General features: G+C 43.5%; 1 protein-coding gene and 1 non-coding gene across 4 annotated transcripts; both read left to right on the top strand.

Moving 5' to 3' along the window:
* Nucleotides 1–14,953: 14,953 nt before the first annotated feature.
* ZBED3 (zinc finger BED-type containing 3) lies at nt 14,954–26,254 on the top strand. Of its 3 annotated transcripts, XM_060091769.1 has the most exons (4): nt 14,968–15,033; nt 18,243–18,282; nt 21,817–21,932; nt 22,628–26,254. In XM_060091769.1, exon 4 carries the CDS (start codon nt 22,642–22,644, stop codon nt 23,281–23,283), a length of 642 nt encoding a protein of 213 aa, XP_059947752.1. In that variant the 5' UTR covers nt 14,968–15,033; nt 18,243–18,282; nt 21,817–21,932; nt 22,628–22,641; the 3' UTR covers nt 23,284–26,254. The 3 variants fall into 3 exon arrangements, with proteins under 3 accessions (XP_059947750.1, XP_059947751.1, XP_059947752.1); XM_060091767.1 differs by lacking the exon at nt 18,243–18,282 and having other exon boundaries at nt 14,954–15,103; XM_060091768.1 differs by lacking the exon at nt 18,243–18,282 and having other exon boundaries at nt 14,956–15,033.
* LOC132487309 (small nucleolar RNA SNORA47) lies at nt 19,672–19,809 on the top strand. Its single transcript, XR_009531595.1, has one exon. It is a non-coding gene; the product is annotated as a small nucleolar RNA SNORA47 (small nucleolar RNA).
* Nucleotides 26,255–27,077: the final 823 nt, after the last annotated feature.

Below are 27,077 nucleotides of genomic sequence, written 5' to 3'. Positions count from 1 at the left end.
CAGTAAAATATGTTTAGTAATTCATTTCTATTGTATCAACTTTGAAAACCATTTTCAAATCTTCACTCTCTTGGCCACCCTCCTATATGAATGATGCTCAATCCCCAGAATGCCTTATATATTCTGGTAAACAGTTTATGAGCAGATTCCTGGACCCTGATCTTAGATCCTGATTCTGCGAGACTGGAAGTACTCCAAGTAATCTGGATGTCAGTGATCCATGAGCACCTTTGGAGAGGCTCTGACCTCTGGTATTGGATCTGCCTCTGTCGGGGACGGAACAGTCTCTGCCTCTGCTGTCTGAGTCCACAGAAAATTTCCAGGCAGAAGTGGGTTTCAGCTAAGCATCCAAGAGAAACCCCAAGGGCAGACGTATCATGAGTTAGCCACTACCTGTCTACCCTCTGCAATCTAACTTAATAAAGGCCCCACAGCCCTGGGAATGAGGTGCAAGGTCACCGTCATGATAGGAGTGAGCATCACTGAAACGGCTGAGGGCAAGACTCTTCAGTTTGCCTTTAGAAAATGTTTAAATACTTAACTGCCTTGTTGTCCTTCCCTCCCCACTGGTCAAAGTCTCCAGGGCCTCTTCTTTGTCCATTGATACAAACAACAACAGTAATAATAACCCCTTATATTTTATAACGAGACAAGAGAGCCACTGAATTTCAGAACCAGAAGAAATCACTGAGGTTGCCTCCTTCAACCCCAGAGAGGTGAAAAGCAGATGACGCGGTGACAGGACAGAGAGGCCTGACTCTTAGGCCAGGGTTTTCCTCTAGAACTTTACAAAATTACCTCATATCTTTTAATCATTAATCTATCTGTCTTATCTGTGCCCCTGCCTCAGAGCAAAACTCAAAATGCTCCCCAGAGGACAAATCACAAGCAACCAAGCCACGGAAGCACACTGTCTGCTTGGTGGGGCAGTGTGTGAGGTGACAACTGCCTGGGGCTGGCCCTGCCCGGGCTCCACCCAGCCGGGGCTGGAGCGGGCACGCTCCTCTGCAGTACTACACTTCCTGTTCTGAATAATCACGAACTGAAATGAACAATAGTGACGACCAGAAAAAAATTGCTGACAATAAAAGTTCTCTTTTATTGAACTTGGTGCATGTAATGTTGCCAGCAAAACAAAAAGTAAAAAATAAAAAGATAACACAGTACAAACATGCAAACATGATGACTGACTTTTTTCCCCCCACTCCATTCATGTATTTTTAAAAGGAAAAAAACTTAGACCTACATAGTGGTCCGTCACAAAAACAAATATTACAGTTAAACAACAAGAGCAATTAAGATGAATAAACTTTAATTTTTAAGGATATTACTCAAATCAGAAAAAGTTCATGTATGAATTAAAATTTGCCCCTACCAAATAGAAATATCAATATTACACCTCATGGTTTTAAATTTTAAGCATACGTAAAAACTCTAGTAGTCACACAGACCCCAGAATTGAGGTACGTAAAGTTCTGTTTCTTCATCTTTGCATTCATTGTGCTGTAACTGTTTATTTGGACTCTACTGTGTAAACGCAGGAATATGTTCATCCCAGGGGCTGGAGGCACAAACTGTACCTGAGGCAAGCTGGAATGATTTCAATCTGTTACAAATGTATTCTCCAAAGAACATATACAGCCAAGTCACAGTGTGTGCAGGGGGAACAGGAGGGCAACTTATGACTAGGGATTCTCTTCACTTCCACATAAAATGCAACTACTCATGGATAATCAATATAAATGTGTGAATTCTAAGATACATATATATTAATAAAACCCAACAGTAACTCAGCAATTGTTTGGAACTTTAACCAACAATATTTGGGGGACACAGTTTTTTCATGGACATGCTTAGAATTGCCAGAACATGGTAATAATTGAAAGCAGACTAAATTTTAGGGCATCTACAAAGAACCTACAGCTAACATCATGGCTTCCTGGTGACAGACTGAATACTTCTCCCTAAGACAGTGAACACGCAAGGATGCCCTCTTTCCTCACTTCTATGCAACACTGAACTGCAAGTTCTAACAACTGCCAAAAAAAAAGGCTCAGAAGAGAAAGAAAAGGCATAAATATTGGACAGGAAAAAATAAAACTATCTTTTTTCACAGATAACATTATTGTGTTAGAAAATCCTAAGGAATCTACACACACACACACACACACACACAGCTACTAAAACTAGTAAATTGAATTTATCAAGGTCATAGGATACAAGGCCAATATACAAACTTGATTATATTTCTATACACCAGCATTGAACATTCAGAAAATGAAATTTAAAATACAGTTACATTTATAACACCATCAAAAAACACGATATACTTTGGAGTAAATTTAACAAAGTATGTGCAAAACCTATACACCGAAATTATAAACCATTGCTAAAACAATTAAGTAAGATCTAAATTAACAGACACATATATCATGTTCATGGATCTGAAGATTCAGTACTATTCAGATGGAAATTCTTGGGGGCTTCCCTGGTGGCACAGTGGTTAACAATCCACCTGTCAATGCAGGCGACACAGGTTCGAGCCCTGGTCCAGGAAGATCCCACAGGCCGAGAAGCAACTAAGCCCATGTGCCACAACTACTGAGCTCGTGAGCCTAGCGTCCGTGCTCCACAACAAGAGAAGCCACCACAATGAGAAGCCCGCGCACTGCAATGAAAAGTAGCCCCCACTCACCACAACTAGAGAAAGCCCGTGCGCAGCAAAAAGACCCAACACAGCCAAAAATAAATAAATAAAATAAATTAATTTAAAAAAAGAAAAGAGATGGAAATTCTCGGGCTTCCCTGGTGGCACAGTGGTTAAGAATCCGCCTGCCAATGCAGGGAACAAGGATTCGAGCCCTGGTCTGGGAAGATCCCACAGGCCGTGGAGCAACTAAGCCCATGTGCCACAACTACTGAGCCTGTGCCCTAGAGCCTGTGAGCCACAACTACTGAGCCCATGCACCACAACTACTGAAGCCTGTGTGCCCAGAGCCTGTGCTGTACAAGAGAAGCCACTGTAGTGAGAAGCCCACGCCCCGCAGCTAAAGAAAGCCTGCGATCAGCAAGGAAGACCCAATGCAGACAAAAATAAATTAATTAGTTTATTTTAAAAAAAGATGGCAATTCTCTCCCGAATTGATTCATGGATTGAACACAATCTCAATCAAAATTCCAGAAGATTTTTTTTTAGAACTTGATGAGCTGATTCTAAACTTTTTATGGAAATGAAAATGACCTAGAATAACCAAAGCAATTTCAAGACTTTCTATAGAATATAGTAATCAAGACAGTATGACAGTGAAACATATAGGCCAATGGAACAGAGAGTCCAGAAAGAGACCCACAAATGTATAGTCAAGTGATTTTCAGCAAAGGTGCCAAGGCATTTCAATGGGGAAAGGGATGCTGCAAAAATTACAAGTATTGACCCTTACCTCACAGCATACTCAATAATTAACTCAAAATGTATAACAGACAACATATGAAATTGAAAACTATAAACTCCTAGAAGAAAACCTAAAGAAAATCTTTGTAACTTTGGTATAGTCCAATATTTCTTAGGGCATAAAAACCACAAACAATTAGAAACATAATTGGAAAATGGGGCTTTCTCAAAATTAATACTTTTGCTCATCGAAAAACAGTATTAGGAAAATGAAAATAAAGCCACAGAATAGGAGGAAATATTTGCAATATATATACCTCACAAAGGAATTATATGCAGAATATATAAAGAATGAATATAATTCAACTGTGTAGACAGAAACCGACTAAATATAGGCAAAATATTTGAAAAGACACCACAAAAGAAGATATATGAATGACAAATAAGCACATGGAAAGACCTCAACATCATTAACCATTAGGAAAATGCAGATTAAAACCAAAATAAGATATCACTTCACAGCCACTAGAATGACCAAAGTAAGAGACAGACAATACCAAGTGTCAGTGACATTGCTGATAGGAGTGTAAAACACTACCGCTACATTGGAAAACATTTCAGCAGTTTCTCATAAATTTAAACATATGCTTACCATATTGCCCAGTAATTCCACTCCTGGTATTTATCCAAAAGAAATTAAGACATATATCCACACAAAGACTTGTACACAAATGTTCAGAGCAGCTTTCAAATATATATACAATACCCCTAAACCAGAAACAACCAAATGTCCATCACCAGGGGAATGGATGAACAAATTGTGGTATATCTACATAATGGAATAAAACTCATCAATAAAAAGGAAGAATCCAAGGATACACTGTAACAACATGGATCAATCTCCAAAGCACTATGATGAATGAAAGATGCCTAACACATTTATATGAAATTCTAGAAAATACAAATCTTCTACAGTGACAGAAAGCAGATCAGCAGTTGCCTGGGGGTGAAAAGAAGGGGAGACTAATTGAACAGGATATAAGGGAACATGGGGGCGGGTATGGAAATATGCTGTATGTGGATTGAGGTGGCGCTTACATGGCTGTGTACATTTTTCAAAACCCACCAAACTTTACACTTAAAATGGAAGCGTTTTGTTGTATATAAATTCTACTATAAAACTCATTTTAGGGCTTCCCTGGTGGCACAGTGGCTAAGAATCCACCTGCCAATGCAGGGGACACGGCTTCGAGCCCTGGTCCAGGAAGATCCCACAGGCCGTGGAGCAACTAAGCCCATGCGCCACAACTACTGAGCCTGTGCTCTAGAGCCTGCGAGCCACAACTACTGAGCCTGCGTGCCACAACTACTGAAGCCCGTGCGCCTAGAGCTCATGCTCTACAACAAGAGAAGCCACCACAATGAGAAGCCTGCACACCGCAACGAAGAGTAGTCCCCGCTTGTGGCAACTAGAGAAAGCCCTCGCACAGCAACGAAGACCCAACGCAGCCAAAAATAAATAAAAATAAAAATAAATAAATTTCAAAATAAATAAATAAATAAAACTCATTTTAAAAAACAACAGTAGGGACTTCCCTGGCAGTCCAGTGGTTAACACTCGGCGCTTCCACTGCAGGGGGCACAGGTTCAATCCCTGGTCAGGGAACTAAGATCTCATGTGCCGCGCGGTACAGCCAAAAAAACCCCCCAAAAAACAAACAAACAAACCAAAAAAACCCAATAAGAAACACGTTCCTAAATGCTCAACTAGCTGCCCATTGTCACCTAGAGTGCTGGGTTATAAAGGGGGCATCTGCTACACCCAGGACCCTCCAGACAAATATGCACTTGGCTCCAGGCCATCATGTGGTCTCTCACGTGATAGAGGGGACCAGCCCCAAAGGCCAATGGGGATGCCTAGCCCGGAGGTGGGCTTGGAAGGGCCTATTCTGTGTCCCGTCCCCCTCTCAGATCCCACTTGGCTTTCTGAGGGGAATGAAAGGCACCCCTACCCAAGTAGAGAGCTCATCTAGTCTCAGGAGGGGCCACTAGGCTTCCAAAGGAGTACACTGGAAGGGGAAGAAGAGTGCAAGAGACAGAGACACCTTTGCCCTGCTTTGTAGCTCCCTCAGGAACAATACCCATCATGTACTGATGGCTCACTCCGTGCCAACCACTATGGGAAGAGTTTTACATGTGTTATTCAAATTCTTACCAGAACCCCAGGTGTCACTCCTTCTGTTAGGCCAGTTCAGAGAGGAAAAAGCAAAAGCTGGAGAGAGGCTAAGAAACTGCCCTGAGCTGTCAGAGCTAGGACGGGGCACAGCTGAAGCCAAGCCCATGAAGTCTAGCCTGTGTTCACGTCCACAGCCTCCGCTCGTGAACTAGCTCTGTTCCTGACCCCTCTGCCAGCCTCCCCCCAGCACCCTGCCCGAAGCGCACACCGTCAGGGGCAGGCTCAAGGATGGTGTTCAGAAGAAACAGGACCTCGGCCCAGAACACACAGTGCTGTTCGCCTCTCCGCTCCAGCTCCATCGAGTGCCCAAAGTTCAGAATCCTGTTAAGTCATTTTCTCTGTAATTCAAGTACAGAAGTACTTTTAAGAGACGCATAGCATTCTGGCTATTCCCATGCGCTATAAATATGCGATTTATGGGGAAAATGGGAACTCTGTGTCACATTCAAACTGAGAACTATTTGAAGAAAGGGGGAAATTATCCCATCCTATTGAGTCATGGGGAAAAATAACCACAGTCTATCATACTAGTAAATAGGAATGTAAAAATAGCTTCTGTTTGGAAGTGCAGACTGAATGTTAATGTGGCCTTGAGCTTATTTCAAGTATTTTCATTAAGCATTTTTTATTTTTTCAATTTCATCTTTGCAACCTGAAGTTCCCCCGCTATTAAACCAAGGTCAAATAAGTTCAGATGCCACTTGAAAAACCTTGAGATCAGTGTGCTCAACTCCCTAGGAAGAAACCGAAGGCAACTGTTCTTTGAAAACAGGCCACCATGACATATAGGTCATTAGTTACTATAGAACAGGACCCCTGAGGGTGGGGCCCATGGTTGATTTTCTTCAGCTAGTCCAGAGCAGGAAATACTGTGTGCAGTGGGCTCCTCGTTTCTCTTTGCCCAACGCTCCTTTTCTCCAGGAGGCAGGAATTCTCTTCACTGAAAACTGCCCCGCTACTCCAACCTCTGGTCAAGTGAGAATGGCCCAACCTGGTCTCACCTGACCAAGCAGGTGAGACAGCCAGCCAAGGCTGGGTCTCGTTGAGTCCTTTCCCAAGATCTTTTTAATTAATTAATTTTTTTTTTTTAATGTACTTATTTTATTTATTTATTTATTTTTGGTTGTGTTGGGTCTTCGTTGCCGTGCACGGGCTTTTTCTAGTTGCGGTGAGCGGGGGCTACTCTTCATTGCGGTGCATGGGCTTCTCATTGTGGTGGCTTCCTGTTGCAGAGCATGGGCTCTAGGCACACGGGCTTCAGTAGTTGTGGCTCGCGGGCTCATAGTTGTGACTCGCGGGCTCTAGAGCGCAGGCTCCGTAGTTGTGGCACACGAGCTTAGTTGCTCCACGGCACGTGGGATCTTCCTGGACCAGGGATCGAACCCGTGTCCCCGGCATTGGCAGGCGGATTCTTAACCACTGCGCCACCAGGGAAGCCCCAGATCTTTTTAACTTAAACGAAAGAAAGAGAGCACGACTGGGGACACGTGAGCCCAGGAGCTGCTAACACAGTGTCTGGCGGAGCGGACGTCAGTCTGCAAGGAAGAGCCTGTAGGCCTCAACTCTCTGGTCCGGTTGCTCCTCCGGCAGCAAGCCGGTACCTTCCAGGGATTTGTTACAAGAGGGATCGCACGTCCTAGACGAGGCACTGTTGGTCTACGGGGGACGTGTAGTCCACTTGGATTCTGCTCAAAGCCACGCTGAAGTCACAAAATCAAAGAATTCCCTGATGCCATTTATAGACAGGTCCTGGGCATCTCATGTAACTCGTCTCATTTAATCCTCATAACAACCCAGTGGAAGAAAACATGACTATTATCCCCATTTTACAGGTTCAAGTTTTTTAGATCTTAGGTAACATGCCCACAGTCAAACCGTCACTTGCCTTTTCCCATTACTCTGAGGGCAAAACTAACACTGGTAACATTGGTCGGCATCTGGACCCCTTCCTAACCATTCTCATGACGGCATAAACTACAAAGACAACTCTAGACTAAAAGCCTGATACAAACAATCCTGTTTTTTTAAAACAATGGGGCTAGCAAGTGGGAATCTGAGCCCAGTATCTGAAGCCCGCCCAGCATGCCCATCAAACTGGAGATTTCATTCACACCCAGATATTGATTCTGCACACCCGCACTAGGTGGTGCAGCTGAAGGTAGAATGAGGGAAGAACCTCCGATTTCTACGGTATGTGCCTTTAAAAAATATATATTTTCTATTGTGGTAAAATATACATAAAATTTACTATTTTAACCCTTTTAAAGTGGACAGGTCACTGGCGGTAAGTACACTCACACTGCTGTGCAGCCACCACCATCCAGCTCCAGAACGTTTCATGTTCCCAAAATGGAACTCTGTACCCATGAAACACAAACTCCCCATTCCCCTCCTTCCCCCCGACCCCGGCACCCACCCTTCTACTTTCTGTCTTTATGAATCTGACTACTCTAAATGCCTCATATAAGTGGCATAGTACATGTTCTGCATTTTCAACCCCTCTGCGTATATACTGAGACCTACTATTTGCCCAGCACTGTGCTAAGCTGTATGGGGAGAATGTATAAAATACGAGATCTGATGTCTGCCGCTGAGATCATTACAGGTGACCTGTGAAGGCAAGGCTAGCTTCTAGGATCTCTCTCATCTAAATTTCCCCTGTCCTCCAAGTTTGTACCATGCACTTCCACATCCTATAGTCTAAGAAGTCTTCATAAAAGTGGTGACTTGAGAAATGAGAATGACGTGTGGTTGGGAAGAGAGGGAGGTTTTGAATTAATTAAATCACTCACAAATCCAGGCAGCCTGGATCATCCCAAGAAAACCCAGGAAAAGCCGAAGGGCCACAGCATAATGACCTGGCTTCTCTGAGGACAAGATGCTGAACTCTAGATCTATGAATCAGACTTCCGTTTGTATCCACAAGCCACACGTACAATGGTTTCCTATTCTCCTATTGCAGAATAAGACACAAAAGAAAACCAAAACCGTTTTGTTGTTGTTGTTATTCTTTTTAATTATCTCAGAGAATAGCCAAACCAGCTCTTTTGTGCAAGTCTGTCTTTTTTCCTTTGGCAGAAGAAGCTACTAAGAACTTCTGAAACTTGTGCGGAATGTCTGACCACCAGGGTCAGGTCACATCAACCTTGACCAAGGCAGGGGACACGGACCCCTGGGGAGATAAGCCTCCAGATGCTCACCCTAACAGTCACATCAGGCCTTCAAACAAGCAGTATGGACGCCACCCCTGACGCTCCAGCCCTGCCAGCACTTTGAGCAAGTGTCCAATGCAGCCGCACCCAGACAAGGCTGTCTGTGCAGGGGCGCCGCCCACCTACCATGGCTCCTCCTGCCGGGTCTGCTTTCCAAGCACAAGTCCCCGCTGGGGACCCTGGTGGGTAAGAACAAGAAGGCCTTCACTGCTGTCACTCATACTGCTTTGCCTTTTCTGTCCCCCTGCCCTTCTTCCGTTTAAGATGTGGCAGTTAAAAAAAACAGTATTCCCTACTTTAAGACATTAACATTCCTTAGCGTGTCTCACAGCATGTAGGTTTGATTCTGACTGTCCATTCAACTGTATGTTAACAGAAATTGCAAATGTGGGGCTAAGTGAAGCAGCCAGAAAGTGCACTGTGGGTCTTTGCAAGGCATTTTACAGCCCTGGGAGAAGGAAAATGTGAAATGGCAGCCGGTGGGTCCTACCTGGATACTGCAAGCCACCCACAGTCGGAGGCATGCAGTAGTTTATGGTGAATGGATGTACACAAACCACAACAAAATACAGGACGGTGGATTAATGGATTCTGAAAAGGGGTGGAAATTCAGAGATAAGTCCTTCTATTATTTCTTCCTAATAGTTCTGAGAAATAGAAATCAATTTCTCAGGCCCATCTGAGAATTCCCACAGGAAGAGAGCCATTTTTTTCTGCTACCAGTGTCCCCCTCTCATCCCAGTGACCTGGAAGAGGTCACCGGGGGAGCACGACTCTCTAGAGGTGCGTACCACAGGGATGCTGCCCTCTGAGCAGCAACCCAGGCACCTCAAGCACACCAAGGCCAGGAAAAGACAGGAGGGAGACATGGAACCACAAACCACACTGCAGTTACACGTACCAATTCCGTCATCCACCCATTCTCTTGCTTATTATTTTCTGCTACATATTGAATTAGTTGAATCTTAAAAATAGCTTGGTTTTGGCCCACAATATTGCAATATTGGTCTACCTGGCTCTAGTCTGTTTTTCTCCTGCACACCCCATAGCCTTCCCTGAAGTGGTATACTTAAAATAGAAATCTTACTGTGTAACTCTCTTGCTTAAAACTACCTCCAGGATAAACCCCAAGCTTAGCTCACTATGTTTCAAACAAAAAGAGACTTGCACTTATATATAATTGTAGTGAAAATGTCAAGTTTCAAAGGTAAGTTTAAAAAACCTCCTAAGTCTCCAAGCCAAAAGCCAACCAACAAAATAAAGTCTATAGTAACACATTAAATGACAGAAAGTGATAAAGTTACAAAAGTGAAGAAGTTGGGTCTGAAAAAGCCTAAAGGTGAGGATTGAAAACAGTTCATCACGTGGAGATAACTTTTGTTACAATCATGACTATAAATATAAAATGAAGACATTATTTGAAAGGCACAGAATTATTTAGAGTTAAAAAAAAATAAAGCTTCTTTATTTTGGTGTGCATTACTCTCCCTGCTCCCCCATCCTACCTCGTGTGATTACCTCTCAAGCTACTTGCGTCATGGTTTTTGTCTTAGTTACTGCATTTAAGGGAACACAAGCTAAAAACCAGAGTGGTGCTAGAAAGCAGAAGCTTAAAACCTGTGAACCTCCAAACCTCAGGATGGGATTCTGGAACTGGATTATTTACCCATCAGATGGTAACAAGGATCTCATTTCTAGTGGTAGGTGGAGCGATGAGAACCCTTGGTGCGCTGTGGCGTTAGGATTAGGATTCTCACCGGTGATGGATTAAGATGAGGAACAGATGAAAGGGAAAATGGTTTATTCAGTAGCTTTGGCTGACCCTGTAAAACATACACATCCAGAAGCAGCTAGCCTGACAGACCATTAGAATAGCCTATTAAAGTTTCAGCTAAGGTGCCATTTGTATCTTATAGGGATGGGATGCTGTCGTCCAGGGTAAATTGTATACATTAAATAAATGATTTAATGGGTCTATGTCCCCAGTGGCTAGAATACATGGGTCCTCAACACCATATAAGCTTTCTGGGGACTTCCCTGGTGGTGCAGTGGTTAAGACTCCGCACTCCCAATGCAGGGGGCCCGGGTTCAATCCCTGGTCAGGGAACTAGATCCCACATTGCTGCAACTAAGAGTTCGCATGCCACAACTAAGGAGCCGGTGAGCCACAACAAAGACCCGGCACAACCAAAAAAAAACAAAAACAAAACAACAACAAAACACTGTATAAGCTTTCAAGCACCACAAAACCTGGATCCATATTGTGTCTACTAATGTCAGCATTAAAAGTAGCTACATCATACCCTTCTTTTCCTAATCCTCAGCTCCTCAGACTACCTTTTAATTTTTCTCTAAGTCAGCTAAGCTGCAGGCAGCTGCTAATCACGGCTCTCATCCTCACCAAAAGAATAATTCTGAGGCTCTGACAAAGCCCATATAGCAAAAACACTTTTCCGGCCAGTCTTCCCCACCCTCACTCCCCATTCCTGCAACTCTGTCTGATTTGGGGGGGCAAACTTTTCTTCCTCCTTCCCTTTCTCTCTTTTCCCTTTTCTTCCCTCCTTCCCCACTTCCTTTCTGCCTTCTTTCCTTCAGACACTGCCAAAGATGCATATAGTTAAGGAAAAACTAAGTAATTCAGGGAATTGGGGCAAAAGGAAAATAAAGGTAGGAAAATAAAAGGTTAGTACATAGAAAAGTTTACCATATGGAACTGGTAGGTGAGTATTATGAGTTGAATTGTGTCCCCTGTGCAAAAAAAAAAATACGTTAAAGTCCTAACCCAGGGTGCCTCTGAATGTGACCTTATTTGGAAATAGGGTTTTTGCAGATACAACCAAGTTAAGTTGAGGGCATTAGGATAGAGCTTAATCCAAGCTCCATCCTGGTGTCCTTGTAAGAGGGAAGATTGGACACACACACACACACACAAGGAGAATGCCACAACAAAGGCAGAGATTGGAGTGATGAAACTGTAAACCAAGGATTACTGGCCACCACTAGAAGGTAGGGAAAGGCAAGGAAGGAGTCTCCCCTACAGGTTTCAGAGGGAGATGGTCCAGCTGGCACCATGATTTCAGACTTCTAACCTCCGGAACCGTAAGAGAATAGATTTCTCTTGGTTTAAGCCACTTAGTTTGTGGTACCCTGTTACAGCAGCCCTAGGAAACTAATAGTGTAGGCATCCCATATTTGACTCAGCCTCCTAGCAGCTGAAATAAGCAAACAGTCCAGTAAATGAACCACAGTGCCCACAGGATTCAAAGGTTCCATTTGTTCATGGGATGCGGAGCTTTCCATGACACGAGAGATCAGAGAATGGTCTTCTCTCTGGGTCCTACAGAAGAAACACTGCCGGATACGGTGGACAACTGTAGTCGATGACATTATGATACTGATCGTGATAATGAATTTTATGTAGCTATGTCCTACAAACGACCTCACTGAAGGCAGATGGCGTGACCCCAATGGAAAGTTCATTAAAAGCACATATAGGAACCAGAAGTGAAAGAGGAGACATTACTACCAACCTTACAGAAATTAAAAAGCAATACTATGCACAACTGTATACCAACATATTAGATAACTTGGATGAAATGGACAAATTCCTAGAAAGATGCAAACTACCAAAACTGCCTCAAGTAGGAACTGAAATCTAAAAGACCTAGAACCAATGAAGAAATCGAATTAGTAATCTAAAACACTACCCATAAAGAAAAACTCAGGTCAGATGGCTTCTCTGTTGAATCCCAACAAACATTTAAAGAAGAATTAATACAAATTAGTCACAAAATCTTCCAAAAAATAAAAGAGGAAGGAATATTTCTCAACTCATTTTATAACGCTGTATTACTCTGACACCAAAACCAGACAAAAACATCCAAGAAAAAACTATAGACCAAAAGCACATATAGGAAGGATGTATTGTACCAAAAGAGTGTGGTCCACATACACAGCTCTATAACTTCATGTCTTTGAGGCAACCTCCATAAGTAATTTTCTCAAACTGGGTTTTTGATAAGGATTAGAGAGCAGATTTCAAGGCTATAATCTCTGGCAAGAATCTGGAGAGTAAATATTCTGCATTATCAATGAAATGTAAGTCCTTATGCTTTGCCAACTTCCAGGGCAGAAGACAGAAATGAGATCCTCTTATTTATTTATTGTTAACAGCATGTTGAAAGTTAAGGGAACTGCTACCACCAAAATAAGAATTAAAGACTGTTTTTCTTGCTGAAATTTGAACAAAGAGTGTGGGGCAAAGGAGAAGAGCTACTAGATATTTTAGATATATAATTTGATTTAAAATTTAATTTAAAACTACAAGAAAGATTTCAGGTTCTAGGAAATTTTAAGCATTGACTTAAACACAGAAAAGACAGGCTCCTTTTCACTGGACTTTAAAAATAAATCCGAAACACATCTTGCGAGCATAATAAACATAATCCCAGGAATCCAAATTCTACCCTTTTTTAGGTCTTAGTTAAATGCTGCCACTTTCAAGAAGATGTAGCTGTTCTCCGTTTAGTGTGGCACACAAAGGTTTCCTCTTACAACATTTTTCACTTTCTTCCTGGAGTTGCATTTGTCTTACTGTTTCACTGAAGTGTAATCTTCTTGAGGGCAGGAATGGTGTCTTGAATTAAGACTCTTACTCAGGTATAGGATAGTGCTTTGGGTACAAATAGCACTAACTAGAACTAAAAAATACCATGTGTCTCATTACACGGTCAGTTTAAGGGTAAATGGATTTTTAAGGTACTCAAAGTGTTAAAGCCTCTTGTTAAAAGGATTGTCAGGTACAATAAACTTTAAAATTTTGTTTTTGAATTAAACCATGAATAAGAGATGGCTTTAATATGATCCATTTATACTATGTACTTTTAATCAGATGTCCTCAGCTATAAGTATGGACATCTTTGGGGAGAAAAGTAGTAACCTAATAGTTAATCTTCACATTACAAAACTATCCCTTTGAAGACATCCAACCAGTTTCTTCTTCTGAAACCATTCTTGGAATGGTAAGGAGAAACCCCATTAATAGACTGTGAAACTCTGGTTTATAGAAAGAATGAGGTTTTCAGAAAGAAATTACTTAAACCAAAGTATGTAAGGCGGATTGTATTATTCTAACCAGTTATTTACTCAACTTCTTTTAAAAGGATTATACAATCTCTGCCCATTGTCATGTGACTGGCAAGGCTTCCTTTTAAGAGGAATATACTTTCTGGCCCCACTGATAGGCTCTGTCATGTTACTTGCTTTGGTCAATAGAATGTGAGCAAAACTGAGGTGAGCAGAACTGAAGCATGCAAAATGTGAGCTGTTTTCAGTTTTAAGAGTAGCATGTGCCAGTGGTTTATAAGAGCTGATTATCACATTTCCAGAAACTTGGCAAGCCCCTTGTTAAACTGTTTGTAGCCTGAAACGCGCCATGGTGGGAGTATTTACATCATGGAAATAGTAAGCACTACAAATCACTACTCCTCCTCCCTCAAGGTTGGGTCCAGCACACAGTGAGCGTGTCCCCAAAAAGTTGGTCTTTCAACCTGGAGCCTGCAAGCCAGGACACCAGTGGAGGAGAGCCAAAGCTGCCTGCAGCAGATGTAATTTGCTTGAGAAATGAATCTTTGTTTTTGTAAATTACTGAGTTGTAGGGGTTGTTTGTTACCTAAGCATAATCCACCAAAAGCTGACTGATACACCATGCTACTGTTACTAAGTTTTAGTGAACACCAATGAGCCCTACCTTTGTCTGTCCAGACCTTGGTTCAGGGGATTTCTTCTAACGACTTGTGCCATCACACACCTTGAACCTGAAAGGAAGAAAAATACACTCAGAGACTCAAGCCCAGGAATCCAGGTCTTGGAAGGTTACTATAAAGATATTAAAACAGTAATTCCATTTTTAAAAATCACTAAACTACTGCATCTTTTTTTTTTTTTTTTTAAACCTGGGCAAACACAAGTCTGTCGCTCATGGACCTGGACGGTTTGGGAGTGACTCCCCAGCCCTTTCAACAGGTCACACGTTTCCATCCCGCCTTTCCACTCCAGGCGCATGAATGGAGCGCTGTGTCTTTAAGGGGACGCGGCGCTGAGGTTTCCGCACAGGACAAAATGTCTGCGAGGATCCTGGAGGGGATCGGCCGATCCCAGACACCCAGCTCACCTCCCGCTTCGGGGGTGTTGGGGTGAGTGTGGGCTGCGAGACTCGCGGCGGCGGCGCGTGCCCACGGGAGACTGGGGAGTCCCGGGGGACAGGTGAGGGATCGCGGGAAGCTGCCTGGGGGCGGCGGAGTGAGCTGGGACCAGCCGGGGGCCTGGCGGGGGATCGCAGAGCAGCCAGCGCCCCGCAGACTCAGACGCTCAGGCTTGCCAGTGCACGGGGTGCCGGGCGTGCCCTTCGCGGTCGTGGGATTACCGTTATTGTAAAAGATGCATTTGGACCCGGGATTCTGCGTAACGCCCGGTTCAGTTTCTTTCTGCGCCTCATTTTTGCTCCTGCTCTACAGGCTCCCTTCAAAAAAGTTATTCAGGAATATCGAAAGTCATGTGCTCTCCCTTTATTAAAGTTGCCTTATTGCAGTCAGTCCTTTAACAGGGCAAGTGGTTGGCGGCCCTTTCTCTAATTGAGACTTTCTGAATGTTTCCCACTTTGGGGAGAAACCGAATGCAAGCCAGATGCTCAAACAAAGACCCCGATCCCCACCGTGCTCAAACAAAGGAATTTTCTGATCCTTCAGGAACAACATACAGGAGCAGTTTGCTATAATCACTTACACTAACCTAATGCCCGAAGTTTACCAAGCAAAGTTAGTTTTCCCTCCTTGAAAGAAAAAAAAAAAAAAAAGTACCTGCTACCATCCGAACTTCTAATTAGCCAAGACTACAAAGATGCGGTGTTTAAGAGAAACTGTTGTAGAAATAGCTTAATAAATTGACATAATTAGGGTAATCATTTTCTGTACTTTTCATTAATGTAATTATTTATATACATTTTTTAGCCAAAAATAGCTTGAGGCAGCTGACAATGAAAAGTATACAACAATGTATGCAAAGACCAAGAGCCAAAACCAGGTAATTCTTAATTAAAAAATCTTTGTTACACAGCTCTTCAAAGTAGGGCAGCTTGAAATCCCACTAATTCATATTAAATAATGCATCTTACAAGATGAAAATGGATCAACACCCTTCTTTTTAGGAACACATGTATTAAATAAAATAATGTAGGCCTGAAATAAAGGTCCACTTAGGGAAGAAGCTTCACAATTTTCATTAAAAAAAAAATACATTAATGGAGAGCGTTTCTCAGCCTTTTAGCTAATGGAAGAAGTATCTAAAATTTTGGCTTATGACATTTAGAGAACATCTCTGATTTACCAGTTAATTAGCTGTGGGTCCAGTACATTTTTTACAATCCATGTGTAACATTTTTCCAAATTTTTTCACACTTAACCCTTTATTCCCTAACTGAGGTATCCATCCTTTACAGTTTGGAAGCATTTTTACTTCATCTAAGCCTGGTGACTATAGCCTAATTTTTCTAACTGTCTAAATTTGTTTATAAATAGATTAATATATGGCAGTAAATTAATATTTCAAGAGATGGACAGGTAACAGATGAACTGTGGTTTCCTTGATACCTCAGTTGTCAAGGCTAATTATTTGTTATAATTATTATATTCTGCTTTGATTAAAGTTACTGGTGGATAAAAATGTTTTTAGTGTTTTCACATAAGTCTGTGTGGATTTGACATTAGGGTGAATTTCTCACCTAAGATCCAGCCAGGCTCAACCTATACATATTTGTTTATAACTCTGCTAGATTAATCCAACTAAAGTGATTAGACTTGACCATGCAAGGACAAATAGAGCTTTCTGTGATTTTTTTAGAACACTGCCTGGTTCTTTGACCTTTAGCCTGCCTGATATTTTGCATGTGTACAAGCACAAGTGTAAAATAATAAAATTAACTTTTGTGGGTGGTCTATAGGATGATTCTCAATGTTATAATCATACATTGTATGTATACACCCATATTTACACAAAGTATTCATCCAGGTTCTGATCTCTTCCTTTATTCTCTATATTGGTATTCAGGGAGATCATATTGAGGAATATGGGTTTTAATCTGATAAGTTATTAGAAGAATAAAACTTCTTCAGAGAACATCAAGTGCAGAGGTAATTAATATGAATGTCTTATCTTCCAGCAGCTTAGACTTTGTATCATCCCTTCCAGATAATGGGTACTGGAATGAAACTCATCATAGAATTCAGAGGCATCATACCATTAATACTACTCTCTCCCTTTCCAAGAAATAACTAAAATCTACTTTTTTTTTCAGCTTTTTTCCCCCTGAAATTGGACTCAAACATTTCCACTGTTAAATTAATTTCATGCTAGCAGTGCATTTATTTAGCTTCAAGAAATGTTATTTAAAATACGAGCTTGGAAGCCTAATTATACAACTAAAGAACTGGAACTTTATTTGTTAGAGTCAGCACTAATGGTGATGTGTTTTAGTGAATGTTGTACCCTGAGCAAGGTGGGGAAGGGAAAGAATGCTGAAGCACGTGTATCTGCATGAACCTTTGTGTTAGGGTCCCCAAGCCCACCCTTCCCCACTCTTCATGAGTGAACACTGCTCTGATCTTTACCATGGGTGTCAGCATCTTGAACCATCTCTCCCCACCAGATGGTAGGCTTCCAGAGGGCAGGGACTATGTGGTGCTCCTCTTGGCAGCCTGGGCAGCAAGCACGTGCCTGGCCCCGATCAGGTACACAAGGAGAGTCTGAATGAAAGAGTGGAAGAAGTGAACGGACGTAAACGAAATAATCATTCATTGGCACCTTTCTGGTAGTTTTTAAATTGTTTAAGGAAAATTAAGAGAGCTTTTACTTTCCGTTTTCTTCTTGTTAGCTAACCAAACAAGTTAATAGGTGTTCAGTTTGGGGGCAGTACTTGGTAAGGAAGAAATGCATATCACAGGACTCCAGCTAACTAGGCCTCCCTATCATCTTCTACCTGAGTGATGAGCCACCTATTTTGCAGGAAGATCAAATGAGGAAGTGAAAATAAATTTGGTTGGGGGTGGGGAAGTGGATCTATGATTCTTTTTAATTTGTTTTTTGTATTTAAAAATCCCCAAGAGAATTCTTCCAACTTAAACTACTTCCTCTATTGAATAACAGAATATGTTAAAGAGAAAAACAGCACTGCCTTTTAGCCACTAAGATCTTCACGTAGGCATGTTTGAATAGTAAATACTGGGAGCTTCCTTTTGTTCATGCTTTGAATTGATATAGCGCTGGCAGTCCAACAGTGACATCTCGTGCGTTATCTGATTTCAGCCACCTATTTATTACGGGCAGCTAATCTTATCATTTCTCCTGACAGATGGGGAGATAGAGACTCCGGTGAGCTGGGGCTAAGAAAGGTAAAGTCGGGCTCATTTCACTGAATGCAGTGTCCCCTGAGTGCCTGCCCTATGCAGGCCCTATGCCGGGGAGATGAGTGAGGTGGGCTGCCCTGCCATGGCATCCTCCATCTTACGTCGATATAGAATCTCCTTCTGCTCAGGCAGGGAACAGCGAACCACCCACACTGAGCAAGCTCACACACTGGGATCCCTCCAGGGCCAGATGGCAGCGCACTATGCCCCATGGGATTGTTCCCTCCAGTCTCCAGAGTTAAGGCTGCCTAGGCCTGCCTGAGCTCACATGCTTGAGGATTGTTTTATAAAATTACTCTTTATTTATGTATAGACCCTGCCATATACATACTCTACCTAAATGTATACACATGATCACATACATGCTTTCTCAGCACCCTTTTTCTTTTCCTTTTGTCTTTACCTCTTCCCCTTCTCCTTTCACGTCAGCTGCCACCCACTCAGCCCATAGTGTATCTCCTTATTTTTCTTCATATATATAAAAAATCATTAATCTGTATATCCTATACAGATCTACTTATTATTTAATAAGAGTGAGATCATATTATACACACTTTTATGCATCTTGCTTTTCTCCCTAAACAGGTCCTCCAGAAATCCCCCTGACAGAGCTCCAATCCATCCTTTTTAATGGCAGCATAATATTCCCTGGGGTGACTACACATTATTTACCCAGCCATTTTCCTGCTGATAGGCATTCTCTTGATTCCAGTTTTTTGCCATTCTAAATAATACTATGATAAACATCCTAATACATGTTACTTTACATATTGGTACTTTTACTTCTATAGAAGAGATTCCCAGGAGTTGGATCCCCAATTATATCTATTTTTAATTCATAGAAATTGCAGATTGCTTTTCCTAAAAGCCTTCACATCTCCACTAGGAATGCATGAGCATACCCTTTTCTCTGCCCCCCTTCCAACTTTGGCTGACAGACCTCTTCATTTTTGTTAGTGTGATGGATCTAACATGAGACCTTATTGTTACTTTAATAGCACTTCCCTGAATATACGTGGTGTGCATCTTTTCACAGATTTCCTGGCCATCTGATTTTGCTCTTGGGTCATTTGCCTACTCATATTTCTTGCCCATTTTTCAATTGGCTTGTCTTTTTCTTCTCAGTTTGTAAGAGCTCTTTGTATATTAGGGTCGTGGCTGAAGATTCTAAGACTTCTCTCCCAAGCCAAGCTGACTTCCAAGCCAAGCTTCTCTCCCTCTGCACTGTAGGGATGGTTGAAGTGAGCTCAGGGATTGCTTAGCAGACCTAGGAAGGCTCTGCTAGGAACGACTTGTGGCCACAGTTACTGCTGGTCACTCTTTAGAGACTGAGTCTGAACAGAAGACTCTTTTGAGCCAGAATGTAGCTGTGGTCGGAGGGCTGAGAAGGTGAGGCAGTTCTGAACCATGCTGCCTTCCACCGGTTAAGACCTCCGAGAGTGAAGCCTTGCCAGGGCAGAGGAGGTCCCTCTGCCGCCCTCAGAGGGGCAGCACTCTGCTGGCCAACACTTGTGGTGCTGCTTGTCCCTGGCTCAGATGAGGGCTCGAATAAGTCTAAAGGATTAAGACATCAAAATCAGTGATCAGTGCTTCTCATCCCTGTTTTCCACCTTAAGTCTTAGAACAGATGCCACTCCTGTATGTGGCACTCCTCTGGGCATCCCAGATTTTGAAGAAACCCAGAGACATCTTGTAGGGAGGTAAAGCATGACAGTAATTAGTCACCTCTGGCACTTGTAGGGGCACATCAGTAATAATTGCTCTCAGACTCTGGCAGAGGTAGGAGAGTCTGCAGCAATACAATTTTCAACCCCCAGCTCAAGAAAGCATATCAGAATGCAAAGCAATAGTCTTAATGTTATACAAAAACTTTAAATCTCTTTTTTTTTAACATCTTCATTGGAGTATAATTGCTTTACAATGGTGTTAAATCTCTTTTAATTTATAAAGTAAATATAGGCACTCATAATACTACTATTCTCTCCACTTCTCTGTATGTCTAGTAATTTTTTTAAAAGGGCACACTCTGGAAAGGTAAGATTCTAATTTAGAAGGAATGGAATTCTAAAAAAGAAAAAAGAAATGTAGAAAAAATTTTAAGTAAAGCTGGATAACAAAAAACATCTCTAGGGCTTCCCTGGTGGCGCAGTGGTTGAGAGTCCGCCTGCCGATGCAGGGGACACGGGTTCGTGCCCCAGTCCGGGAAGATCCCACATGCCGCGGAGCAGCTGGGCCCGTGAGCCATGGCTGCTGAGCCTGCGCGTCCGGAGCCTGAGCTCCGCAACGGGAGAGGCCACAACAGTGAGAGGCCCGTGTACCGCAAAAAAAAAAAAAAAAAAAATCTCTAAGCCTAAAATCTGGTTCTGTTTACTAAACACAATGTTTACTAACCGCAAAACAGTTATCCTTGAAGGGGGTCTGTAACTCCCCTCCTCATCCCACCACTCCAGCTTTGGGGACTTTAGTGATTTAGTAAATCTCTTGGGGGAAATCTAGCCTTTAATTTCTAAAGACCTTTTATACTAATTATCATGGGTAACCATGTTCAAACCAATGCCTCATATCAGAAGATATGTAAATAGCTATTTCTTTTGTTAGAAGAGGACTGGTACTTTTTTTTTTTTTTTTTGGATGATTCTGGTAAATTCATTCTTTTTTTTTTTTTTAATTCAAGAGATGTTAAATGTCCTGCCTGATCTCAGTGGACTTGCTTGGTGGGAAAAAAACAAATGAGGTTTAGAAAAGTGTAACGCAACTGTAACAAGACTATTAGCAACTGAATTAAAAGCTTCACTAAATACTATTATTAAAGCAACATATTTTTCCTGTTTTCATCTTTGTCTTCAGTCATCCCTGGTTGCCTTTAATAAAAGAGATTCTGGAACTTCATCATCTCCACTGCTGCTGGTTCAAAACCTGACAGTAGGAGCGGGCACTGGCTATCTCACTGTCTGTTATTCTCCCACCTCGGCCTGAATTTTCCCGATGAAATAAGTTCTCAGGAGAGCTCCAAGTCTGTCATATATTCTCTTATTATTATTTTTAAACTTTCAAAGCAAATTTGTCTAGAATCACACATTTGACCCTTCGTGAAGTTATTTTTTAAAGAAGAAAATTCACCTTTTCTATCTTCCCCCCTCATTTGATAGGTACAACAGTGGGAAATGTTTTCTTAATAGAAGAGACCTGGCAGTGATAGGCACTGTGTTGTATTTGGATCCCTTTAACTAAAGGTATTTGTTGGACAAATCAAACAGCTATTACTTCTATTTTTCTTCCTTAATTAAGAGAATCCACCAAGCTTTTTGTCTTGCAAATATAGAGTGCAGGCCATTTAGTTGGGATAAGCAATATAGAAAACTAATTTTTTTTTTTTTTATGACTGGAGCACCTCTGAGAGGGTCGGCAGAATGAACACCAGAGGGACATGGCACCATCCAGGATTTCTAGTATCTACTTTCAGGGCTGTTTAATTGAATTTCTTTTACTCCACTGCCTGTCGTCTGAATTTACTCCTAGCACTGCTGATGGTTCTTGAGAAGTCATAAGCCACACTTCAGTGTTTCCACCTGAGAACCTGGGCTGGCTAGAAACCCTGAGGCAATGATAGAGATAGCCCACCGCCTGATTTGAAGGTAAAAGTTTAGAAAACTGCTTTGTATATTGCTGTTTTCTAAATGTGCGTATTTTAAAAAACATTTTAATGATTTTTAGCAGTCCATGTTTCTCATAAGCACGGCGTTTTTAAAATCACAAATACAAAGATATTTTTACCTTGGAAAAAGCTGTCTCCTTGAAAGCTTTTTGAAAAGCTTCTCAGTCGTAGCACTGTCACCCTTAAAGTCTAAGAAACAAAATTTTCATTCCTGAAACTTTTTTTCCCCACTCCTTTCTTGTGCAACACTGCGAGAAGAATTCAAAAGGGAGCCTTGCTCGTTTTTTTTTAAGAGCGTAAAGGAGACTAGTTAAAACTAACATATACATACAGCACTTATTTAGCTTATTCTTATGAGAAGCTTGGCTTCCCAATTTTAGTCTTAGTACTTGTTAGCCAGGGAATCCAATAAATTTCGAAGAAAATTCCTGGTTAAGGAAAGAAGGGCTAGGCATTTTCTACCTTCCCCCCCCACCCCGAGGAATCAACGGTTAATACCTACTGAAAAAGAAACGCAAGCATCTACCCAAACTAACCGCAGGATTTTTATCAGTAGTGAGAGGGAGGCATGGTTTCTTGACAGGCTAACTCTCGTCCTAGAAGTTGTGTGTTGGAGCGTGTGTCCGTGTGCACATGTAATTTTGTGGTCGTCTTACCCTGTGTCCCTCGGTGCAGGCGCTGCCTAGAGAATGAGGAGCGACGAAACGGCCGTGACCATGGAAGAGACGGGCGGGCCGGACGCGCTTGCGGGCCGTCTGGGGGCGCCGTACTCCGAGGCCTGGGGGTACTTCCACCTGGCGCCGGCGCGCCCCGGCCACGCGTCGGGACCCTGGGCAACCTGCCGGCTGTGCGGGGAGCAGGTGGGCCGCGGCCCGGGCTGGCACGCGGGCACCGCGGCGCTGTGGAAGCACTTGAGGAGCGCGCACCGGCGGGAGCTGGCGGAGAGCACCTCCCGCCGCTCGCCGCCCGTCGCCCCCGGCCCTGCCGCGGCCGCCGAGGGCGACTGGGCGCGCCTGCTGGAGCAGATGGGCGCGCTGGCCGTGCGCTGCAGCCTGCGGGAGCGCGAGCTGGCGCGACGCGAGGCGGCCGTGGAGCAGGGCGAGCGCGCCCTGGAGCGCAGGCGGCGGGCGCTACAGGAGGAGGAGCGCGCGGCGGCCCAGGAGCGCCGGGAGCTGCAGGCCGAGAGGGAGGCGCTGCAGGCGCGGCTGCGGGAAGTGAGCCGCCGGGAGGGCGCCTTGGCTTTGGGCTCGGCCCTGCTGCACGCTCCGCTCAAAGAGGAGCCCGAGGGGGACCCCAGGGACGGCTACGTCATCACGAAGGTCTTCCTGTAGGTTTTAGCCGCTCCCACCCCCCACCCCCACCCCGGGCCAGCGCTACTCAAAAAGTGTGGCCCGCGGACCGGCGTCTTCAGCCTCGCCTGGGAGCGAGATCTCAGGCCCGTTGCCGCTCTGCCTAATCGAAATCGCCAAATGTGGGGTCTTGAGAAGCACTTCGAAGGCCAGGCAGAACCAAAAATCACTCCGTGGTCCTCCGGGGTGCCTGGGAGCGCAAGCCCCAGCGGCCTCCAATGCTGGTGGCGTTTAGTGGCATCCGTGCAGGGGGTGGTTTTCCTCTGACTGCCTTCGGAATGAGAGCTCCAACAGCCCTGTGAACCTAGATCACCTGGAGCCATGACCATCTTGTGCCTGGTGACTTTGAAAGGACAGGAGCTTCCTTACACACCAAAGACTATCACACCAGGTGCCTGTACACCAGCCAGGGCAACCCAGGGGAGAGGGTGCATGGAAATGATAAAGCATTTTTACCCAAAAAAGTTTTCCTCATTTCCTAATGAGTAAATCTTTGATGAGTAGTCTTTGCCCAGCACCAATTTCTGAACGGGAGAGTTTCCAAGACTGCTTATTGCCCTGTCATTTCTAGTGTCTTAGGTAGGCAGTCCTGGAGAAGCCCTCTTTTTGCTCCCCTCCCCAGCTTGCCCGGCAGTACCAAGCACCCTATCTTACCTCCGCCCTCTTTTTTCCCCTGTTTCAGAGCCAGTGGCAGCTGGGCTGTTTCCCCACTTAACTGCCTCACACCTGCCGCCTTACTAGCAAGACATGACCCCACCCCCTCCTTGTTATTAGGAAGGGAACTTCTGCCCCCGCATCTCCACAGTCCTCACTCCTGGGCCAAGGGGAAGGCACCCTCCCATCTGAGGCCACCTCCTCCTCTCATGTTTTCATCCATTCCTCTTCCACCTTTCCTGGGCCCTTCCTCCACAACGTTACCTCTTTTCCTCTGTCTCATTCCCTCCCTTTCTTCAGAGTCTTCCTCTTTAGCAATGCCCCAGTCTTCCTTGGACTGAAAAGAAAGACTCCCCCAGCCTGGATGCTCCCAACTGAGCACCCCCTAAGCAAGGACTGTCGAGCAGTCCTTGCTGCTTAGATTTCTTCCCCATTCCTTACTCCTTCACTCGTGGTCAGCTTTTCATGCTACACTGGACTCTTAAGAAGCCACTACAGTCTCACAATGGCTGAATAGATGATTTTCAGCCTTCATTTTGCTTAATCTCTCCCTTCTTGAAATTTTTCCTTTGGTAGATGGAACTTGCTTTTCCTCCAGAGAACTCCTTTTCCTGATGTAGACTGATTTCCAAACAGTTTTTCTTCAGGTCTCTTTTTTCCTCATTTTTCTGAGAATTTGAAAATGTTCAAGCATCCAGAAAAAGTTGAAAAGCTAGTACAATGAATACCCACATATACCCTCCACCTAAACAGTTAACATTTTTGCCATATTTATTTTTCTTCCCTCCACCCCAAACATGAATGGCATTTCATCCCTAAAGTATTTCAGCATGTTTATCCCAATAGCCTCTAAGATAGAGTCCTTAATTGAAATTCCCTAATTGTCCCAAGAGTGTCTTTTTCTCTTTTCTAAAAAACAGGGCCCAGTTAAGATTCATACATTACTTTTGATTATAGCTCTAGTCTCTTTTAGTCTAGAACAGCCCCCTTACTATTTTTTTCCATGACATTTACTTTTTTAAAAGTCCCGGCCATCTTATGTATGTCTTATAGACGTCCTGTATTCTGGATTTATCTGTTTCCTTAGGCCAATTTATGTACCCAATCTTGGTTCATCTACCTGTAGAGGTACAATAATCACCTCTGTGCCAGCGACTCCTGACTACCTCCAGCCTTGAGTGTTCTTCCGGGTCTATCCTTCATGGCCAGTCCCCTGCAGCATGTCTCCACCTCTATTTGCATATCTTGCCACAGGAGATGGTAGGGGTAATTCTATTCAACTCTGCATCTCCACCCCTGACCCAATAACTAGTAACTACTGGGCTCTTAAAAATGTATCAGGTACATTTACATGTATTATCTCACTTTATTTCCACAGCAGCTCCTTGGGGGGCAGGTATTAATACTATGCCCATTTTACAGCTAAGGAAACTGAGAGAGGGGTTAAGTGGCTTGTACGAGATTACAGCTGGTAAGTAGTTGAGTCGGGTTCCAAATCCAGTCTCTACCTGCAGATGCCATGCTCCCAGCTGCCGTACTGTCGGCCTTGTTACTCAGTCACCGGAGCTGACACCTGTCTCCTTCCTAATTCCAACTCCAGGTAGTACCATCAGTGACATTAACATGTACTGAGCACTCACCATGCCAGAGCTGTGCTAAGATGCTTCACAAGAATAACTGCCTCTGCCTACTATGCAGCAACCCCACGATATAATTACTCTTATACCCATTTTGTAGAGAAGAGACAGGCTCAGGGGAACTAAGTAATGTAGCAGCAGAGTAGGATTTGAGCACCCATCTCACTGAATCCTAGGCCCCTGATCTATTGAGTCTATTTCTACAAAGTATCACAGCTGTCTTCCTTCTGATGCCACCTGCTCAGCTCAGGCCCCATTTATCATTCATCTGGGATTCATCTTCCCATCCTTGTCTTCCCACACTGTCCCCTACTTGGCCAAAGGAACTGTCCTAAGCTGACATTGATTGTATCACATTTCCTGCTCAAAGGACCCCCAAGATCACCCATCATCTACAAGCTCTAGCTTTGTGGCTTGAAATTCAAGTCTCCTCTACCCCTGTGCCAGTCTTATCTGTCCCTTCCCCTACGCATGCTGTATGCTTTGGCCAAATTGGACTCCTTGTTCTTCTGACATGCCCTGGTCTTGGCACCTCTGTGCCTCAGTTTGCCTTTCCTCCATTTAAAAAAGCCCCTTCAATTTCTAAGTATGAAAAATCCCGCCCATTTTCTAAGACCTAGCTCAAATTCGACTGCCTACATGAAGCTTTCCTGGATTCCTCATCATTCAGAGATGATTCTTTTTTTTTTTTTTTTTTTTTTTTGCGGTATGCGGGCCTCTCACTGCTGTGGCCTCCCCCGTTGCGGAGCACAGGCTCCGGACGCGCAGGCTCCGGACGCGCAGGCTCAGCGGCCATGGCTCACGGGCCCAGCCGCTCCGCGGCATATGGGATCCTCCCAGACCGGGGCACGAACTCGTATCCCCTGCATCGGCAGGCGGACTCTCAACCACTTGCGCCACCAGGGAGGCCCCCAGAGATGATTCTTTACTTCTCTGGACTCTCAGCATTTTGTATCTCAAAACCCTTAGAAAGGCCATCTAGTGTGTGGCTCTGTGGGTTCCTGTCTTACCTCCCTTGCCTGAGCCCTTGGGAGTAAGGATGGAGTTCATTCATCCTTCTACTACCACAGTGACTTGCCTGTAACAGCTGCTCAATAAGTATTTGAGGCATTGAACTCAGTCTTTAAGATTTTCACAAGTCTTCTCAAATTATTAATATAATTATTCATTTATCTTTAATCCTCTAAGTAGAATTCCTAACAAAAAAATAGCCTAAAAGGAAGTAGCAATAAATTTTTAAAAGCTGTTTAGTCAATAAAGATTTAATAAGTGTCAGTTATTGGGCTGCTTTGTTTGAATCCAATCACCTAGTATGTCATCATCAGGAACACTTTTCTTAAAATTATTTTCTTCACTACACAATTAATAAAAATGCAATGCCCCACTCTACGAAGAAAAGGTGAAAAAAAATCCCCCGAAGTCCTGTCACCTTAGACTGCTATTAACATTTTAATGTACTTTATTCTTTTGTCTCTTGCAATTTTC

Source organism: Mesoplodon densirostris, chromosome 3 (genome assembly GCF_025265405.1).
Source record: "Mesoplodon densirostris isolate mMesDen1 chromosome 3, mMesDen1 primary haplotype, whole genome shotgun sequence".
Lineage (NCBI taxonomy): Eukaryota > Metazoa > Chordata > Mammalia > Artiodactyla > Ziphiidae > Mesoplodon > Mesoplodon densirostris.
This window is presented reverse-complemented; position numbering and strand designations above follow the sequence as displayed.